Below are 17129 nucleotides of genomic sequence, written 5' to 3' on the forward strand. Positions count from 1 at the left end.
CAGTGTAAAATATTATGACATTTTGCTTGTTATTAAAGTGGTGAAACATCTTTATGGGAATGTCTTGTACGTCCGGCCGTATCCCTAATATCCTTAGAACGAATTAGAATTTCCAATTTTTGAAGTTTAGACAAGTTCGAAGATGGACATTATGTATAAATAGGCAATAAGGTCACAGCTACACAGGGCAAAAGTTAACATTGACGAATTTTTTTGTTCAATTAGACAACAGAAAATCCTTTCATTATTGGATAAAATACGGCCCTTAATCTAATAAACAAATTGTTTCGATGGCATGAAACTCATTTTCATGATGTGAAAGAGGAGCATAGAAAGTTTAGGGTGAAATCACACGAGCCCAGTACAACTTAAACCGTGGGAACGTGCATATATTACGTCATCACTTTACTGCGTTTCTGGTTGAGATCTTTCTATTTATCTTTCCCATGTTAAAATTTCCCATCCTGCAATGAACACGTTAAAGAAAATCGAGAATTTTTGATGACATAATGTTTGCACGTTCCCTATTGATCTCAACCTCATAACTGCTTCACAACGTTGCCAGGACGAAAAGACCGGCTTATTCCACACATACACAGCTGGATGTATGTAGCTAAACCTGGACAAAATATTATATTTTTTAAACTTTTAATCCGTTTCCAACAAATAAGTTTCCATCCAATTTGCTACCATTAAGCGACTTGTCGAAATTTCCAAGATCAAAGTCAAACAAAAATAGAAATAGTGGGTAGCTAAGTATTTAATTAAATAAATACACTTTAAATAAAATAAAAAACTAAAATTTAGTCAAACTTGACTAAAAAGGAGGATGACATTACAATTGGGTGACATTTAATTTATTAAAGCACTCTTAAAAATCCAGTTACGATTATTACCAGAAAATTAAAGTTAACACCACTGGGAAAAATGTAACACCAGTTGGCGACAACGATTTTCCAAGTAGTGATACATTTATAATCAGTCGGTGACAAACTTAGAATCACGCCGGTTGAGTCGTATGTATACGTTTACTTCCTGGTTATAATCCTATAATATATATAATATATAATATATATTATAATAATAATATATAATATCCCTCAAATATCCCTCAAATATCCCTTATAATATATAATATATAATATATATATTATAATATAATATATAATATATACTTTATAAACTTTTTTTGTGGGGGATGTTCGAGCAACGAGGAAAAATCCGACCGGTCCAATTTATTCTGTGAAGGAGGACTCTTTCATCCTGGAGAGCACGTTAGTCGACAAATAATTTTAAATCTAATACTGCAATTTAATTAAGTGTATAAATTTAATGGTTCGAAGATACATTTAAAATTTCCCAAAAATTTTACAAGATTTGATAAAATTAAGTACAACTATTCGAAATTATATGTAGACCTGTTTCACATTTCTATGACATGCTGAGGCAAGTGGGGCACTTCCCCCCCCCCCACAAAAAAAAGGATTTTGGTATTGAATTCCATACAATCTCCATCGTAGCGTGGCAACAAAATTTTCACTTGGTTACAACGAAATTGTCATTCAATTATTTGATTCCAATATGTAATTATTCAATACATGCAGAACTGGCAGTACTTTACTGTAGAATTTGTAGGTTGCATGACGTGAGTCTAATATAATTTTGAATATTTGACATACAACCAAACAAATAAACTTAATTTTATAAAATTTCGCCCAGTGGTTTAATTTTTAGCAAATTTTAGTTTAGTCCGGACATATCAAAACACCCTGTATTTCAATCAAGGAGACGAATGACTGCACTGTTTGGCCAAATTTATTTGGCACATTCTGAAGAAAACTTGTTTTTTTTACCTAAAACGTTTCTAATTTGCTAATATCGCTAATAATTCTTTGGAATCACAGCATTCCCACAAACCCAAGCGATGTCTGGAATGCGAACTTACGTCCGGACGGTATCGTTCCTGTCGTTGTCCATCCAGACCTCGTCTCCGGAAAGGATCCGGATGCCCTCCGACCCCTCAAGACGGAACAACAGGAAGGGATCCAATTCCTGTGGAAGTGCTATGAACAAAACCAAGGCGGAATCTTAGCATATGACGTCGGACTTGGAAAAGTAAATACTCAATGAAATTTAGGGTGTTCATTTCGAGTTCGCAAAAACTTTTGGCGATTACAGATTAATTTGCGAACTAACGCATCTGTGGCTAGTATTCATTTCGAAAAATATTTTTTGCAAATACGGAAAATGTAGTAATGCAAATAGTCAACAAATCTCGGAAATTTTTTATATTTCTTATCTGGTATATTTCAGCCGACGAAAAACTTTGGTAACCAATGGAAATTTACTAATTTTTCCTATTTCAATTTTGGACACGCTTGAATGTGAAATTTTGCGAATTTTGTCATTTGCGTAGTATTTCGTAATATTTGCATTGTACAAAAAGTTACTTGTGTTGCGATGGGAACATGCGAACTTGTAAACAGGGCTTAAATACTAGGTGTGAACTAATTGTTAATTACAAACTAACTCTAATTAGTACAGCCGAAGCTGATTCTAATTAATTTGAAGTCAGCAAAAATGACGAATTAATTAGAGCATTTTCTACTTAATTGGGATACATAGCGACCTCAGTCTATTACGAAAAGTTTTCCGCCTAATTACCAATTATTAACTAGTTAGAAAGCCCGTCTGGGAATCAAGACCCACTCAGAACTCCAGTTACGATTATAACCAGAATGACTCTAACGGCGTGGTTATAAGTTTGTCACCGACTGGTTATAAATTTATCATCCTCGGAAAAATGTTTATCGCCAACTGGTGTTACCCTTTTTCTAAAGGTGGACCGGTCAGTGACAAGTTTATAACCAGTCGGTGACATATTTATAACCAGTCGGTGACAAGTTTATAACCAGTCGGTGACAAATGTATATCTAGTCGGTGACAAATTCATATCTGCAGTGGTAAAGTCATATAAGTTTACTTTCTGGTTATAATCGTACCTGGGATTCTAAGACGGCACCCTAATTGAAATTCTCTCAATACATATTTACAACAATATTCTCTTTGCTAAATTCCAGACCCGAACGGGCGTCACTCTTATCGCCACGCTGCTCGAACAATCCCCCAAAGTAGAGGGAAAAGCACCCCCGGGGGAAAAAAGTTCTTGATCCTCGCCCCCAAAAATGGTGTGTCCGTGTGGGAAGACGAATTCCCAAAATGGTGTCCTTTCGAAATATCCTGCCAAGTTGTTGTCGTCCGACCCGGACAGGTTAACGGATGGCAGATCGTAACCGATTTTGTCAAGCCAACAAACCCCTCCAAAGTTCTGGTCATGTCGTACGAGTCATTTCAAAAGTACAACTCTTCCTACAACGATGGAGTTGCTTCCTATCAGCCAAACAGTGTCGATCTCGTCATCTGTGACGAAGCCAACGTCTTAAAGAACGACGCGACTAACCGTGTCAAGAATTTGATAACTTTCAAAGCCCCCAAAGTATGGATGGGTTTCACAGGGACGCCATACCAAAATAATGTCGCGGAACGTTGCAATTTTGTGAGATTCTTTAGAAGAGGGACGCCACTGGATGTTCCCTCTTACCAGGCACAACATTGCAGGTGAGAGTGGAACCATATCTCCCCAGAAACTCGTAAAAATCATTTTAATAATCCCCTCGTCCTCCTATCTCACAATTTTTTTAAATTGGGTCAAATACAGCTGGCAATACTTTCAAAAATTTTCGCCACTGCTTCGAATTTGGATCCCAGTTTTATGTGTTTTGAAAAAGAACTACCTTTTCCGTATCATTAATTCCACATTTTACTAATTTACAGGGTGATAACTTCAGAGCTAGAGCGGCATGGAAAACTGGTTTCACTAGAGGGAAAACAAATGTTACTAGATCTCCGCCAAATAATCCCTCCCGTCATGCACTTTCGGATCAATACACTAAACATCGAACGTCACGAGATAACCCTATGCATCCCACTAGCCGGACATCCGGACTACTACAGAAACCACCACAAATTTTGCAACACCGCCTCTACCGCGGACTTATAGACAAATTCGTAACCATGGACAGAGATGATATGGCCTTTTTTGCAAAGCTGTCCTACCTTCATAAAGCCTGCATTCATCCAACCGACTTAAAAAAGGCGATGGATAACCACCCACAAATTTTTGAAGAGCTAATTCAGCTCTATGAATCCGTCATTTCACCAGAAGAATTACAACATCCGCAAGCTTACCAGTTTTTGCCGCTGCATTCCGCAAAACTTGCCGTGGTTTCTAAAATGGCCAAGTATTTGAAGGATCATCACCCCCAAGAAAAGATGGTCATCGTGTCCAACTCCGTCGTGCTTTTGAACATGGTCAAGTACTTTTTTAATAACACGCTAGACGTTCGAGTCGTCACGATGGACAGAAAAGTGAGGCAGAGCGGGTCCGATGTTTAAAAACGTTTGATGAAAATCCGGATGTACAATTCCTCCTGTTAAGTTTGAAAGCTGGCGGGACAGCGCTCACCCTCACGGCGGCGAATCATCTGGTCCTCATGGACCCAGATTATAATCCTGCGAACGATCGCCAAGCGTTTGGAAGGATTTATAGGTTGGTTTCCAATCGGTATATGATTTTACTAGCGTGTAAGCCCGTCTGCCACTGGGCGAGGGATAATTTTGACCTGGTCAATACGATCATGGGGTCGTACGTCGAAATGGAGACGATTTCTAAACTCCCCGCGCTAAAATATGTGTAAAATATTAGAATTTGATTATTGTAGAAATTCCACTTTTCCTACTTTCACTTCAGCTGCTAACATACAATATAGACTGGAATTCATGAATAGTTAATAAATATGTTGGATTCTGTAGGTTATCACAATCCCGACCGGTGTTTATTTATCGATTGCTGGCCACAGGCACGTTAGAGGAGCACAAATATGTTCACCAATTGGGTAAGAGAAAGTTTTATAATCAATCTATTTAACAGAGGGACTCGCATGGTAGTTCTGTTTGCGAAAACTTGTAAAATTTGTGCATGGCAAGTAAAATTTGAGTTAGGCAAGTAAAATTCGCCCCAACGAAAGTTCGTGGCGAATTCTCCGTAGGTCCATTTTAAAGTTCCAAGTCAAGGCTCATCCCGTAACCATGGTGATCTCTTAACACAGCAAATTTATATTCACCTCAGAAAAACATGTATGCTTGAGCGCTAACCCATTTTGGTCAAAAGTTTCTACTTTACTAATATCACAAAAATCGAGTCACGTATAAGTGACCCTAACATGTCACATATGAAATTATCACCAAAATACTAAATAATACCCGTATCTATTTGCAGGGAAAGAGGACATGGCGAGATGTTTCAAGTCTGAGGAGGAATCCGGGTTTCGAGCTTACTACAAGCAGGATGACATGCTTATCTACCATGACGACACGAGATCATGCATTTCCACCTTGCTCGACAAAATAGAAATTGACTCTTTCAACGATGAGGAAATTGACTCCATATTTGCAGAAGAAATTGCCACGTCGGCGAAATATCGGGATGTTCACGAAGTTCCGTACCTCCTCGCCATGGTCAAAGATATTTTTGGCTTTATCAGCTACGCCTTTCACTCTCAGAGGATCCCAGACAAAGCCGAGCAGCTTATTCTTGAAGATTATGAGGGAATGCCACTTGTATGAAATTCTATTTTTGTACATATCTGTTTTGATATGTTGGAGTTTAAAATGATTGTTGAACGTTATAGAGGATTAGATTTTTTTAAAACTATTTCCACTGGAGAGTCTAACCTCTCTGCAAGTAACGCTGTCTTCACCTGCGACCCTAAACCACCCGAAGAGGAAGTGAAGGTGAGCTTTTGGGTCAGGGAGGCGACACCACATTTAGCCAAGGTACTCTTCCCTACCATCTCTCGACTCAACAGGAATATGGACACGACCACTTGGAGGATGACACATTCGATAAGGTCAGGTCAAGGTCATGTCTGTTTCTGTCGCATTCCTAAATCTGGTGTGGCGGCCTTAAAACCGCCCGCTGAATTTAATTACTATTTTGATGAGTTGGTGTTTCGGGTAACTGAAACACCCCTTCAAAATTAACTTCGCGTCATAACCCTCACTCACAATGACTAACAATAACATCACAAATAATACACCATCACACTCATCTACATCTCTTCGAAACGGGTTGTCATCATTCAATATGACAACCAAAAGTGTGAACTTGGTGCAAATTAACTTGCAACACTCAAAACAGGGTACGACTTCTCTATGTCTCACCCTAGCAGAGTTGCACACATACATTTGCCTAATACAAGAACCGTATTGGTATAGAGGAAAAATACGAGGTCTGGGGGGTTGTGGCAACCTACAATTTTTTTGTCGGGATGCCCACTCCAGCAGATCCTGTATTATCACAAGTAGGGATATCAAAGTGTGGCCCTTGCTTGACTTATGCTGTAGAGACGTCACAGCCATCCGTACCCAGTGGGTGGGAATTGGAGAGGTAGTGATAGCCTCAGTATATATGGACAGAAACTATGCATGCCCCCCAGAGGAGATGTGTCGGTTGGTCTCATACTGTGAGACCAACGGTCTACCTCTGGTGATAGGGAGTGATACCAACGCCCACCACACCATGTGGGGAAGCACCAATATCAACAGCAGGGGTGCACAACTATTGAACTACATCACACAGGTGGATCTGCACCCCATTAATAGGGGACACAGAGCCACCTTTGTTGTATCCAATAGGAAAGAAGTATTAGATGTCACTTTTGTATCCTCCCACTTGCTGGAACGAATAAAAGCTTGGTGGGTCGATGACAACGAAAGTTGCTCCGACCACAGGTATATTAGGGCCAGCCTCAGCCTTGGTCCCCCTGACCCTATAATCTATAGGGACAGGAAGAGAACAAGGTGGGACTTATACAAATCAGAATTAAAAAGATTAACGGAACTTGACCCTGCGAGTACATGCCCAGTGTCATCTACGGATGAAATTGAGGAGTGTGCTAGCAGGGTCTGTGACTTCATCCTTAAATCATACGATGTGGCCTGCCCTGAAAAGGTACTCAAATCTAGGAGGAAGAGGGTACCTTGGTGGAGCCGTGAGCTGACACTTCTTCGGAAGGAGGCTCGTAGGCTTTATCGGGTTGCCCGCTTCGGAGGAGAGGAAGAATGGGCGGAATACAAAGCTGCTCGTAACCATTACTCCTATGAGTTGAGGAGGAGCAAAACCGCCTCGTGGAGAAGGTTCTGTGAGAGTGTTGAGGAGGCACCTGTTGCTGCCCGACTTTCTCGCATCCTTTGAAACGATGGCACCATCAAATTAGGATCACTGGATAAGGGTGGCGGTGCTTACACCAGGACCCTATCAGAGACCTATGATTTATTACTGGATCAATCGTTCCCAAGGGACCCTCAACGGGTCCCATGGGAACCTGACCATAGGAAAATGGATGATGAATCCATAAATCTGATGATGACATCTTCAAAAATCAGCAATATAATTAACTCGTTTGGCCCACTAAAAGCGGCCGGAAAGGATGGTATCTTTCCGGCCCTTCTACAGCGTGGGCTAGCAGAGCTAATTCCGTATTTGGTTCCTCTAATGAGGGGGTGCCTGACCTTTGGTTACACACCTCTCAAATGGAGAGAGTCCAGAGTGGTATTCTTACCAAAGCCAGGAAAGGAGAGTTACGAAAGGGCGTCCGCTTGGAGGCCCATCTGCTTAACATCCTTTCTGCTAAAAATACTCGAGAAATTGGTAGATGGCTGGGTCCGCACGCCTGCTCTTGTAGACAGACTGCAGAGACACAGTCAGTACGCTTATATGAAGGGCGTCTCCACAGAGGCTGCCCTTCATCAGATTGTTAGCCTTGTTGAGGGGGCCCTTGACTCTGGCGAGTACTGCCTTGCAGTGATGCTGGATGTGAAGGGCGCTTTTAATGAGGTTAGATCAGATTCTATTATACGCAGCCTTAGGAGGTTTGGCGTCAATGAGGTATGTATTCGTTTTATTGAGCACATGCTTCGGACACGAACCACTTGGGTAACTGACTATTGGGAGGGTGGTGGAGAGAGGGTGCCGTCAAGGGGGTGTCCTTTCACCACTTCTCTGGGATCTTGTCGTGAGTGAAATTCTTGAAAAAATGCATCTTCGTTTCCCTCAACTGTACTCACAGGGCTATGCCGACGATCTCACAACTGTGGGGCGGGGCATTGACCTTGGTACTGTGGGGAGTCATATGCAGAGGGCAGTAAATCTTGTTAGTGACTGGTGCAAAGAGGTGAGCCTGTCAGTCAATGACAAGCTTGCCCTAGTACTATTCACTAGGAAGTACAAATTCACTGCTCCTGTGATCAAGGTGGATGGTATTCCCATCCCTTATCAAAAGCAGGTAAGATATCTTGGGGTCTTATTGGATCACAAGTTGAATTGGGGCCCACTATGCAGGGCTAGGGCACAAAAAGGTTTGCGAGCCCTGGCCCAGTGCAGGAGGGCCATTGGTAAAACTTGGGGTCTTTCCCCAAAAATCACAAATTGGATCTACAAATCCATAATTCGCCCGGCCATGGAATATGGGTCACTATTGTGGGCTCCGGCTACACAGGTGAAGTCCCACATGGCCCAGCTGCAAAGAGTACAAAGGTTTGCCATGCTCGGTACAACCGGTGTAATGTCTAGCACTCCTACTGCAGCCCTGGAGTGTCTACTGGGGCTTGCCCCAATGGATATCCGGGTACAGCAAACACTACGTACCTACCATCGCCTCGCTCACCACGGCCAATGGAGAAAATGGTCTGGGGGTGATCGGACGATGGTGCTAAAACATAACAAGTTTGTAGAAATCATGGCATCTGGCATTCCTGAATTCCAGATGCCATGTGAGAAACTTGTTAATCCACCAGCAGAGGGGAACTTCTCAACCTCCATCTGTTCGGCGCAAGATTGGGAGGATGGTAGCGTGCCCACGGATGCCGCTGATGTGAGCTGTTTTACAGACGGCTCACGGATGGGAGAGAGCTCGGGTGCGGCTTACTACTTCACATACAACAACCTTGTCCAGGAAGCTGTGAGGTGCTCTATTCCTCTGGGATGGGCACCCACGGTTTTCCAGGCAGAAATTATGGGTGTTATCAGGGCTTCTGAAATGTTGACCGACAATTCTCAGAACTATGGCTTGAACGTTGACTTCTTCATTGATAGTCAGGGTGCCATTAAAGCACTCACTAGCCCATGGCCAGTTTCATCACTGACTGCTGAGGCTATTGAGATGCTAAATCATATTGGGAAGACTAAGAAGGTAACACTTCATTGGATCCCCTCTCACCATGGATTTGAAGGGAATGAAGTGGCTGATTTGTTGGCCAAGGAAGGTACTCTTACTGAGTATCTTGGCCCACAGCCCTCTATTCCTCTTTCCAGAAGCACTGTAATCTCCAGCATTGTAAACTGGGCAAGATTGCAGCATACCAAATCGTGGAAAAGCAGCAAGGGTTGTTTAACTTCCAAAGCTTTTCTCTTTGCCCCTTTATCAGGGCTTAGCAGAAAGCTTTTAACCCTAAATCGAAATAATCTGCGATCAGTAATACAAACCTTAACCGGGCATTGTACTTTAAATGGGCACCTTAGGACAATGGGATTAGTTGATGAGGCCACGTGCCTATGCGGCCGTGGCCCTGAGACTGTATTTCATTTTCTTGGATCCTGTGACAAGTACTGTGCCCTAAGGTTAGAACTCTTTGGGAGGCACGGTTTGCCACCAGAGCAAATAGTTACTATGCCTCTGCCCGATCTGATTCAATTTATAATCAGATCAGGGCGGTTTGTTGATCAAGTTAGATCGGTAAATCGTGAGAGTCATAACTCTGCACAGTAAGCGGTGTATACGGGGAGACTGCAATAAGCCCTAGTGCTTGCGCAGCTGACGGTCCAGTCTAACAATGGCAGGATCGTCACCCCACCAATACATACATACAACGCTGTCTTCATCATTCTTTATTTTTTGTGACAAATCGTACTTTGATATGCTAACATAAATTTAAAGAAATGCTGATTTTTTTAAGGTTATATTTTTAAATGTAAATGCGTACCATTCTTATCATGACTTGATATTGTTACATGTACAAATTGCTGAAACGCTTATCTGTTCAATATAAGTGATTTGGATTATAATTGGTACTAATTTTTCTGATTGAGAGCATGTATTTATATAAAAAAAATTCTGGACGCGATAATAAATAAATAAATATTGAAATTAATAGAGTTAAATTAAATTAATTAACTCACATCCTTTACACTCTAAACAAAATCGCCACACTCTTAGCAAACTGGTAATAAAATTTCAATAACGATCTTTACCAAGCCCCTGGTAAACACAGTTGTTCTGCAGTGGTAATACATAATACTTATTACTAGGTTTATTACTGTTTGGTAAAGACACGACTTCACGTGTTGGTAATATTCGTTATTACTTATTTGGTAAAGATTTATTATCGCGGAGTGATGGTTTTCAATAATTTGGTAACAAAGATTTTACCGTCATAACATGACGTTTTACCGTGGCGGAATAAATTATTACTGCTCTGGTAACGAAATTATTTATTACCAGAATGGTAATAATTCTTTACCATTCTGGTAGAGTCATATACTTGTACAGCTTGGTAATGATCTAGTAACAATTTTGTTAAGAGTGCATAAGCAACCTCTGCCACAAATTTCAGCTTTCTACGACAATTTTGAAATTTTGGTATGTAAACCTATGTATGGTCACTATATAGCAACCACTCGATAATTTTCGTTATAGGGAAAAGTCGGTGGTTTCTCAACCAATCGACCCAATTCTTGTTCCTCACTATAGTAAAGTGGGGGCGATCTTTCATAAATTTAAATACCCACCTATGCAGGTAGTCTCCTTCATACTTAAACTGCAAAACGCAACCATTTACCACCATCAAAACTTTTTTCTGGGAGGTTGTATCGAAAAATCCCTTTCAATAGCACTAGATTATGTCCGTAATTGATTTTTTGTCTCTATTTTTTTCTCTAAAACGCACCCCCTTGGCTGTAGGAGGCGGTCAAAGTTTTCGAAGGGGGGGGGGTGAACTCATACTAAGGTGTAAATGTAACCATAGTTTTTTTGCCTCACCTTAGAATAATTAATCAGAATTAATGAATCAAATCGAGAAAAATTTACGTGTTAATTATTTTGGAGGTTAGAATCCTCGTTGGTTAATTGATGGTATGTTGGTGGGGTTTAGGTTAGCCTAACCTAACCAAGATTGGGAGATGATGGGGACATTGAATGACGGTGGGGACATTGTCCCCCTGTCGTCGCCCTTCCGCGGCCTCTGCGCCTACCGAGATATTACATATCAATACCACTTTAGTTACATCAAATCCATTGCAGGTTCGCTAAGAATACATGATTTTTATTCGTTTATTTGATTTTTACTCGTTGAATTTAAAACTATTTAACTAATAGAGCATAGACACAACCTGAGATATTATTCGGAACATATATGCATATATTGTTACAAGTAAAATATATAGGTATAAATAAAATAAATAAATAAATAAATAAAAATGTAAATAAAAAAGTTTTGACAAAAAATCTTAATTTTCATGCCACTATGGAGGGGAGCTTCACCACTTGCCACTCACAGAATCCGATGCCCTTTGGATATGTTGTAGTACCCCATGAGTGTACTCAAACCCTGAAACGGTTTGACTCCATGGGCACATTTGCGCCCGCCACACCCACTCAAAGGTGCGAAAAACACGAAAATCATCACCTTCAAAAATTCACCAAAAATCCAATTTTGATCGGATTTCCGCAATTTAAGCATTTTCGTGATCCCAGATAGTTGTTTGATAATATCCGACACCAAAATGATTTTTTTAAATTTTTTGGATATTTTCGAAAATTTTCTGACTATGGGTATGTCTTCGAAAAAATCAAAATTTCAAAAAAGTTGAGTTTGGTATTGGACATCATAAAGCAAGTATCTGAGATGAAGAATATGTAATTTTTTTGAAAATCCGATCAAAATTGGATTTTTGGCGGATTTTTTAATGAACCAAAACAGGGTATTTTTCGTGTTTTTCGCACCTTTGAGTGGGTGTGGCGGGCGCAAATGTGCCCATGGAGTGCCCTCCTAAGCTTAATCACACACTGTGAACAAATTTGAGTAAAATTTACAAAATTGAGTTAAATTGGCACCAATACCACATTTGCGTTAAGATTACCCAATAAAAGTTTAAATTTATCCAACTTTGGCAGATTGTTGTTCAACCTTGAGTAAGTTTTTAACTTGGCGGGGTAAATTTTACTCAATAGTTGTCCCGGTAGCAATTTCACTCAACTACGGTGCAGACGTTTTCAAATATAAACATGATTGTTTGGGGTAGAAAAAGCAATCAGTTTCGCATGTTAAGCGTTCCCATTGGACAGCCTTAACTTGAGTCTATTCTTGTACTCGTGGATGAAAATGATGGAGGAAATGTCAAACATAATCTGACAATTGTCCACTTTCTCAATTAGCTTGGCATATTTTTCATCCCCATAGTAATATGTGAGCAGGCGGTTGATCGCGACATGTCCAATGGTTCCGATGACCATGAATTTATTCCAGTATTCCAAAAGTTCCACGTTATCCTGGAAATAAAGTTTTAGCAACGTTTACACGTTTTTATTTTAATTTTTGTGATGCAGAATCTTGGAGATGCGGTATGAAAATGATACCAAGCGGTATTCACATACCAAAGTGATAGCTCGGTATTAAAGTTCAATCATATCGATAAAGCAAATTTGTAACCCAAAAAATATACCGAAATATCAATACGTAGATACGTTACCACACCAAATTTCTTTAATATTGGCAATTATTAAATCAAAGGGTCAACATGTAAATTAAAAATTTCAACCGCTTACGTTCAACACACCGTCGACCAGGTTCAGACTGGCTGGAAAGAATGGTAACTTGAATACCACAATACCGTAAAGAATCCAGGCATAGTTGTCATCTTGATGATAAACACAAGAAATTGCTTATTTATATTTGCAAACTTTGTAAAATTCCCGGTTGACCTTAAACCTTAAAGTGTTGAGTAAATATATAAATTTGTTTGGATAATGTCATTACTATCGAGTTGCACGGATCTACCGTGTACAAAAAGGCCACTCATCTTGAATGGAGCGTGCACGCGCTTTTACCAACTTTTACACGGATTGATGTGAATTTTAAACTTTGTCCTAGACATGTGAAATTTGGCATGCACCTGCACCAACATATGCTGCATCATAATATACACATCAATTCCCGTTCCCTTCGCTATAAATTTTTCAGATAAAATCAAAAACCAAATCAAATGTCAAATCCAATTAAAGTGTGGTTTTAAGAAAATTATAACTCGGCACTGGGAAACTCCGCTTTCGTAGATGCCTTCCACAAGAGTACGGGGAGGTTATAAAAGGTCAAAAGGACTCCTCCCTCTTAACACTGCAACGGGGTGTGGTCAGACAAGCGGTGAGTTTTTTATCCGTATTTTTCTCGTTTTTTAAACACAAAGCTCGCCATACCTTATTAAATGAGTGTCACACTCAAAAAAACCCATCACCCTCAGGGGGAGGAGTAAATATTTCCCAGTCCCGAGGTATAATTTTTTTTGAACCACACTTTAATTGGATTTGACATGTGAAATGATAGGGACGACATTTGGTTTTTGATTTTTCCTGAAAAATTTATAGCGAAGGGAACGGGAATTGATGTGTATAGTATGATGCAGCATATATTGGTACATATGCATGCCAAATTTCACATCTCTAGGACAAAGTTTAAAATTCACATCAATCCGTGTAAAAGTTAGTAAGAGCGCGTGCACGCTCCATTCAAGATGAGTTGCCTTTTTGTACACGGTAGATCCGTGGAACTCGACAGTAATGACATTATCTAAACATTGTATATTTACTCAACACTTTAAGGTTTAAGGTCGACCGGGAATTTTAACTAGATTTTATTTTTTTCCAGCAACCAGAATACGCAAATCAATTGGAACCATGGCGCTGTCGTATTTGTTTAAAAGATTCTTGGAAACCACGATTATAAACCAAAATAATCGTGTCGTTAGACGATTATTTTTATTGCGAAAAATAATCTAATCGCCAATGGAGAAATTTGGCCCGATTATATTCGAGAATCGATTATAATCCACATAATCGACAAGCTAAACTACCTTTTTATGTGCCGTAAAAAGTCAAATAGTAGCCTTGCTCAAATAGTAGCTTGGATCTATTAATGTTGTAGCCGGGTCCCAGCTACCAATTTTGTAGCTGGGACCCGGCTACTATTTGAGTTTTTACGGTATAATAGTGACAAAGATAAATACAAAATTTGGTAATCCTAATTTTCAAAAATCTTGCCAGGTTAGTAAGACAAAGTATGAATAGTGAAATTTCCTAATGAAATTTATGTAAGCAATTGTACATAAATATCCGTATAGAAAGTTGAGGCGATCACCTCAATAGCAGGTTTCCTAACAAACTTACAGTTCGGAGATTAAGGATAACAAATCGATTAAATATCTTTTACACATACATAAAATATTGTAAATATTGTCTTACACAATTCACTCTGGGAATCACATCCCTTTCCCGAACACCATTCTGGATCAATCATCATCAAGGCAAAAATTCCGAGCCCGATAAGATGTCCGACTGACGATATCTGCGTTTTATTTAAAACTTATCAAATTATGAAATACTCTACTATGTATCTTACAAAATTTGGTACCACGTGAAATGCAGCGACTATGTAGACCAAAATTTCTGGAGTCTCATCATTTCCCAAAATTTCGAGCGATCCTTCACTATCCATGGTTGGTATTGGAGTGTAATGCAATGTTTTTAGGATGGAGAACTACCCTGGAAAAGTGACTAGGGACCATACCAAGGTGCTCATCGATTCTGTACAATAACTTTTCACCGACTGGTGCTAAATTGAAATGTTAAACATGTCTGGACTTCCAGGTAATTTTTTTTAGATGGTATCAATTTTGAAGAAATTAAAAAACTCGCTAATTAATAAGTTTTGGGAGAGCTTGCCTGCAACTCATTTACAGTTTGGTTTCAAATTTTTTTTTCATTTATGTGTTTATTTAGAAATTATACCATTGCACCCCAAATTTATCTGGGAGGTTCAAGAACGTTTCAAATTGCAATTTAGTACCAGCTAGTTGTTGAAAACTTATTTTGCGTTTAAGGCCAACTCATTTAGAACTCATCGACTACCAATCAATGAGGATATTCATGATTACATCGTGCCGTAACCTAACAATGTATGTCTCCCAACGTATGCTCACATATTTTGACCAAATAAGTGCGTCAATCAATTGAAAATTTAGTAAATATTAGATTTGAAAATGAACCTATCTGCCAATGTGCAGGTTGTGGGGAAATATTTGTACCCGAGGATAGGAGAAAACGAGCCGACAAAATTTGAACTTTCCAAATTTACTGCGCGTTTTCTCCTTTTGAGATGAAAATATCTCCGTCAAATCTGCACATTGGGAGATAGTGGTATTTTAAAATTTCAAATTATTTACTAAATTTGTGGGTAATGTTTCTCGAGCAACACTTGCGCAATTGGGTTCAATTTAGATTTCCAACAATTGTGCACTCCAAATAAATTTGATTAAAATTTGCTCAACCTTGAGTGAAAATCGCACTAACACAACTAGTGGTGTACAATTTAGTCACGGTTGAGTAAATTTTAGTCAACGTTGTAGGAACTTCGCTCAACATTGACTAAAATTTACACCACTAGTTGTGTTAGTGCGATTTTCACTCAACTTTATTGATAGTGTGTGGAATTTACTCAACCGTGTCAGCCTCCTTTTCTTTACTCAACCTGGAGAAAATTTTAGTTAGTTTTATTTAGAGTGTATGTAAATACGTGCGCACCCTGTGCTGTAGTCTTCCACAAGGGCAATCTTTTCTTTACGGAAGGGCACGCATTATTTTTTGAAACCATTATTGCCGAGTGATGCCCATTGTAAAGTTTCAGGTAAAAATCCCTGCCTGGAAATAGGTGGACCAAGAGAACATAATGGAATAAAAAGGTTGAAAAACAACCTTCAGCAATTTCTCGCACAGATGAAACTCAAAGAAATAAAAGTTTAGAGAAGAAGGTAAATAAATACAATGAAAATTCAAGGCTGTCCGTTGAGAAGTCCTGATACAAGAATTTTTATACCTTTACGGGTAACATTCGTTTTATGTACCCCAGTAGATAATAATATTTTATCCAAATATCACGTCTTTATTCATTGGAGTGTACATAAATTGTGTTCTCAGAGTATGTATTTTTCCATTTTTAGCCCGAACCAGGGCTTATGTAATTGTCATGTCTGCCCGTCCGTCCGTCTGTCTGTCTTTCGATAACTCCCGAAGGGGTTTACCGATTGACTTGAAACTTTTACCATATGCATATTGGACAAAGTTAGGAACCGAGTTCGAAGATGGGCGAAATCGGTCCAGAGGTCGACGCCGACAAATTTTCGGCGGCGGCGGCGCCAATTTTCGGGGATTTTTCGGTGGCGCGGCGCGGCGTCCCAATGTTGAAGGAGTAGGAATCAAATTTTTCGGCGGCGGCGGCGCCTAAAATACTACCGGCGTTCGGCGGCGCGGCGGCGTGAGATCGGCGGCGTCGACCTCTGAATCGGTCCAGTGGTTGACCGGTGGGGGTCATATGAGTGGGTGGGGTAGTATGCACCAAAATTTCAAAATTGTCGTAGAAAGGTGAAATTTGGTACAGAGCTTGCTATGGGGTCCTAATGGAAGTGGATTCTTCCTCACTCGTCCACAGATGAGCAGCACAAAATCCCAAGATAACTCTCCTGCTTTGCAACAAAGTTACAAAGTTTTATTACGAGTAAGATATCAGAGAAGGAGAAATCGAGCCGATTGGTATTGGCGTAGGAAGAAGCAAAATTGAAATTCATGAGAGATCATTTCGTGGTTTGGTTTCTCATATCATCTGCATTGCGAATTTCTTACACGTCACGATAAATCAGCTCTAGTGCAAAGTTAGCCTAGCAAAGTCGCACTATAATCAAAATTAAA

The 17129-nt window shown here is 39.8% G+C and overlaps 3 protein-coding genes across 5 annotated transcripts; 2 read left to right on the forward strand and 1 right to left on the reverse strand.

The window, feature by feature from the left end:
- The first annotated feature begins 590 nt into the window (after positions 1 to 590).
- LOC110849848 (DNA repair and recombination protein RAD54) lies at positions 591 to 5994 on the forward strand. Of its 2 annotated transcripts, XM_022097310.2 has the most exons (7): positions 591 to 1274; positions 1905 to 2115; positions 3081 to 3618; positions 3835 to 4609; positions 4873 to 4955; positions 5339 to 5679; positions 5751 to 5994. In XM_022097310.2, the coding sequence occupies exons 4-7, from the start codon at positions 4554 to 4556 to the stop codon at positions 5766 to 5768; spliced, it is 498 nt and encodes a 165-aa protein (XP_021953002.1). In that variant the 5' UTR covers positions 591 to 1274; positions 1905 to 2115; positions 3081 to 3618; positions 3835 to 4553; the 3' UTR covers positions 5769 to 5994. The 2 variants fall into 2 exon arrangements, with proteins under 2 accessions (XP_021953002.1, XP_035707670.1); XM_035851777.1 differs by lacking the exons at positions 591 to 1274; positions 1905 to 2115; positions 4873 to 4955; positions 5339 to 5679; positions 5751 to 5994 and having other exon boundaries at positions 3084 to 3618; positions 3835 to 4230.
- Positions 5995 to 7459: 1465 nt separating this feature from the next.
- LOC110850505 lies at positions 7460 to 9444 on the forward strand. Its single transcript, XM_022097941.1, has 4 exons — positions 7460 to 8008; positions 8190 to 8405; positions 8619 to 9384; positions 9434 to 9444. The coding sequence occupies exons 1-4, from the start codon at positions 7460 to 7462 to the stop codon at positions 9442 to 9444; spliced, it is 1542 nt and encodes a 513-aa protein (XP_021953633.1).
- Positions 9445 to 11926: 2482 nt separating this feature from the next.
- LOC110850273 lies at positions 11927 to 16402 on the reverse strand. 2 transcript variants are annotated; one of them, XR_002547972.2, is made up of 5 exons: positions 14800 to 16402; positions 14631 to 14733; positions 12942 to 13033; positions 12257 to 12665; positions 11927 to 12182 (listed from the first exon to the last, which is right to left on the reverse strand). XR_002547972.2 is itself a non-coding variant. In XM_035851721.1 (4 exons), the coding sequence occupies exons 1-4, from the start codon at positions 14881 to 14883 to the stop codon at positions 12441 to 12443; spliced, it is 504 nt and encodes a 167-aa protein (XP_035707614.1). In that variant the 5' UTR covers positions 14884 to 16402; the 3' UTR covers positions 11927 to 12440. The 2 variants fall into 2 exon arrangements, 1 of the variants encoding a protein (XP_035707614.1); XM_035851721.1 differs by having other exon boundaries at positions 11927 to 12665.
- Between the last annotated feature and the right edge of the window lie 727 nt (positions 16403 to 17129).

This window comes from Folsomia candida, unplaced genomic scaffold (assembly GCF_002217175.1).
Source record: "Folsomia candida strain VU population unplaced genomic scaffold, ASM221717v1 Fcan01_Sc005, whole genome shotgun sequence".
Classification (NCBI taxonomy): domain Eukaryota; kingdom Metazoa; phylum Arthropoda; class Collembola; order Entomobryomorpha; family Isotomidae; genus Folsomia; species Folsomia candida.

What these genes read in the sequence shown, in the direction of transcription:
- LOC110849848 (XM_035851777.1), top strand. Translation starts at nt 3,335, where the DNA reads ATGTCGTACGAGTCATTTCAAAAGTACAACTCTTCCTACAACGATGGA. An exon ending in TACCAGGCACAACATTGCAG is followed by an intron (nt 3,619 to 3,834) that starts GTGAGAGTGGAA and finishes ACTAATTTACAG; the next exon opens with GGTGATAACTTCAGAGCTAG.
- LOC110850505 (XM_022097941.1), top strand. Translation starts at nt 7,460, where the DNA reads ATGGATGATGAATCCATAAATCTGATGATGACATCTTCAAAAATCAGC. An exon ending in GGAGGTTTGGCGTCAATGAG is followed by an intron (nt 8,009 to 8,189) that starts GTATGTATTCGT and finishes CTGTACTCACAG; the next exon opens with GGCTATGCCGACGATCTCAC. An exon ending in CCATCCCTTATCAAAAGCAG is followed by an intron (nt 8,406 to 8,618) that starts GTAAGATATCTT and finishes CCGGCTACACAG; the next exon opens with GTGAAGTCCCACATGGCCCA.
- LOC110850273 (XM_035851721.1), bottom strand. Translation starts at nt 14,883, where the DNA reads ATGGATAGTGAAGGATCGCTCGAAATTTTGGGAAATGATGAGACTCCA. An exon ending in TAGTCGCTGCATTTCACGTG is followed by an intron (nt 14,734 to 14,799) that starts GTACCAAATTTT and finishes AATAAAACGCAG; the next exon opens with ATATCGTCAGTCGGACATCT. An exon ending in TGATTCCCAGAGTGAATTGT is followed by an intron (nt 13,034 to 14,630) that starts GTAAGACAATAT and finishes TTTATCATCAAG; the next exon opens with ATGACAACTATGCCTGGATT.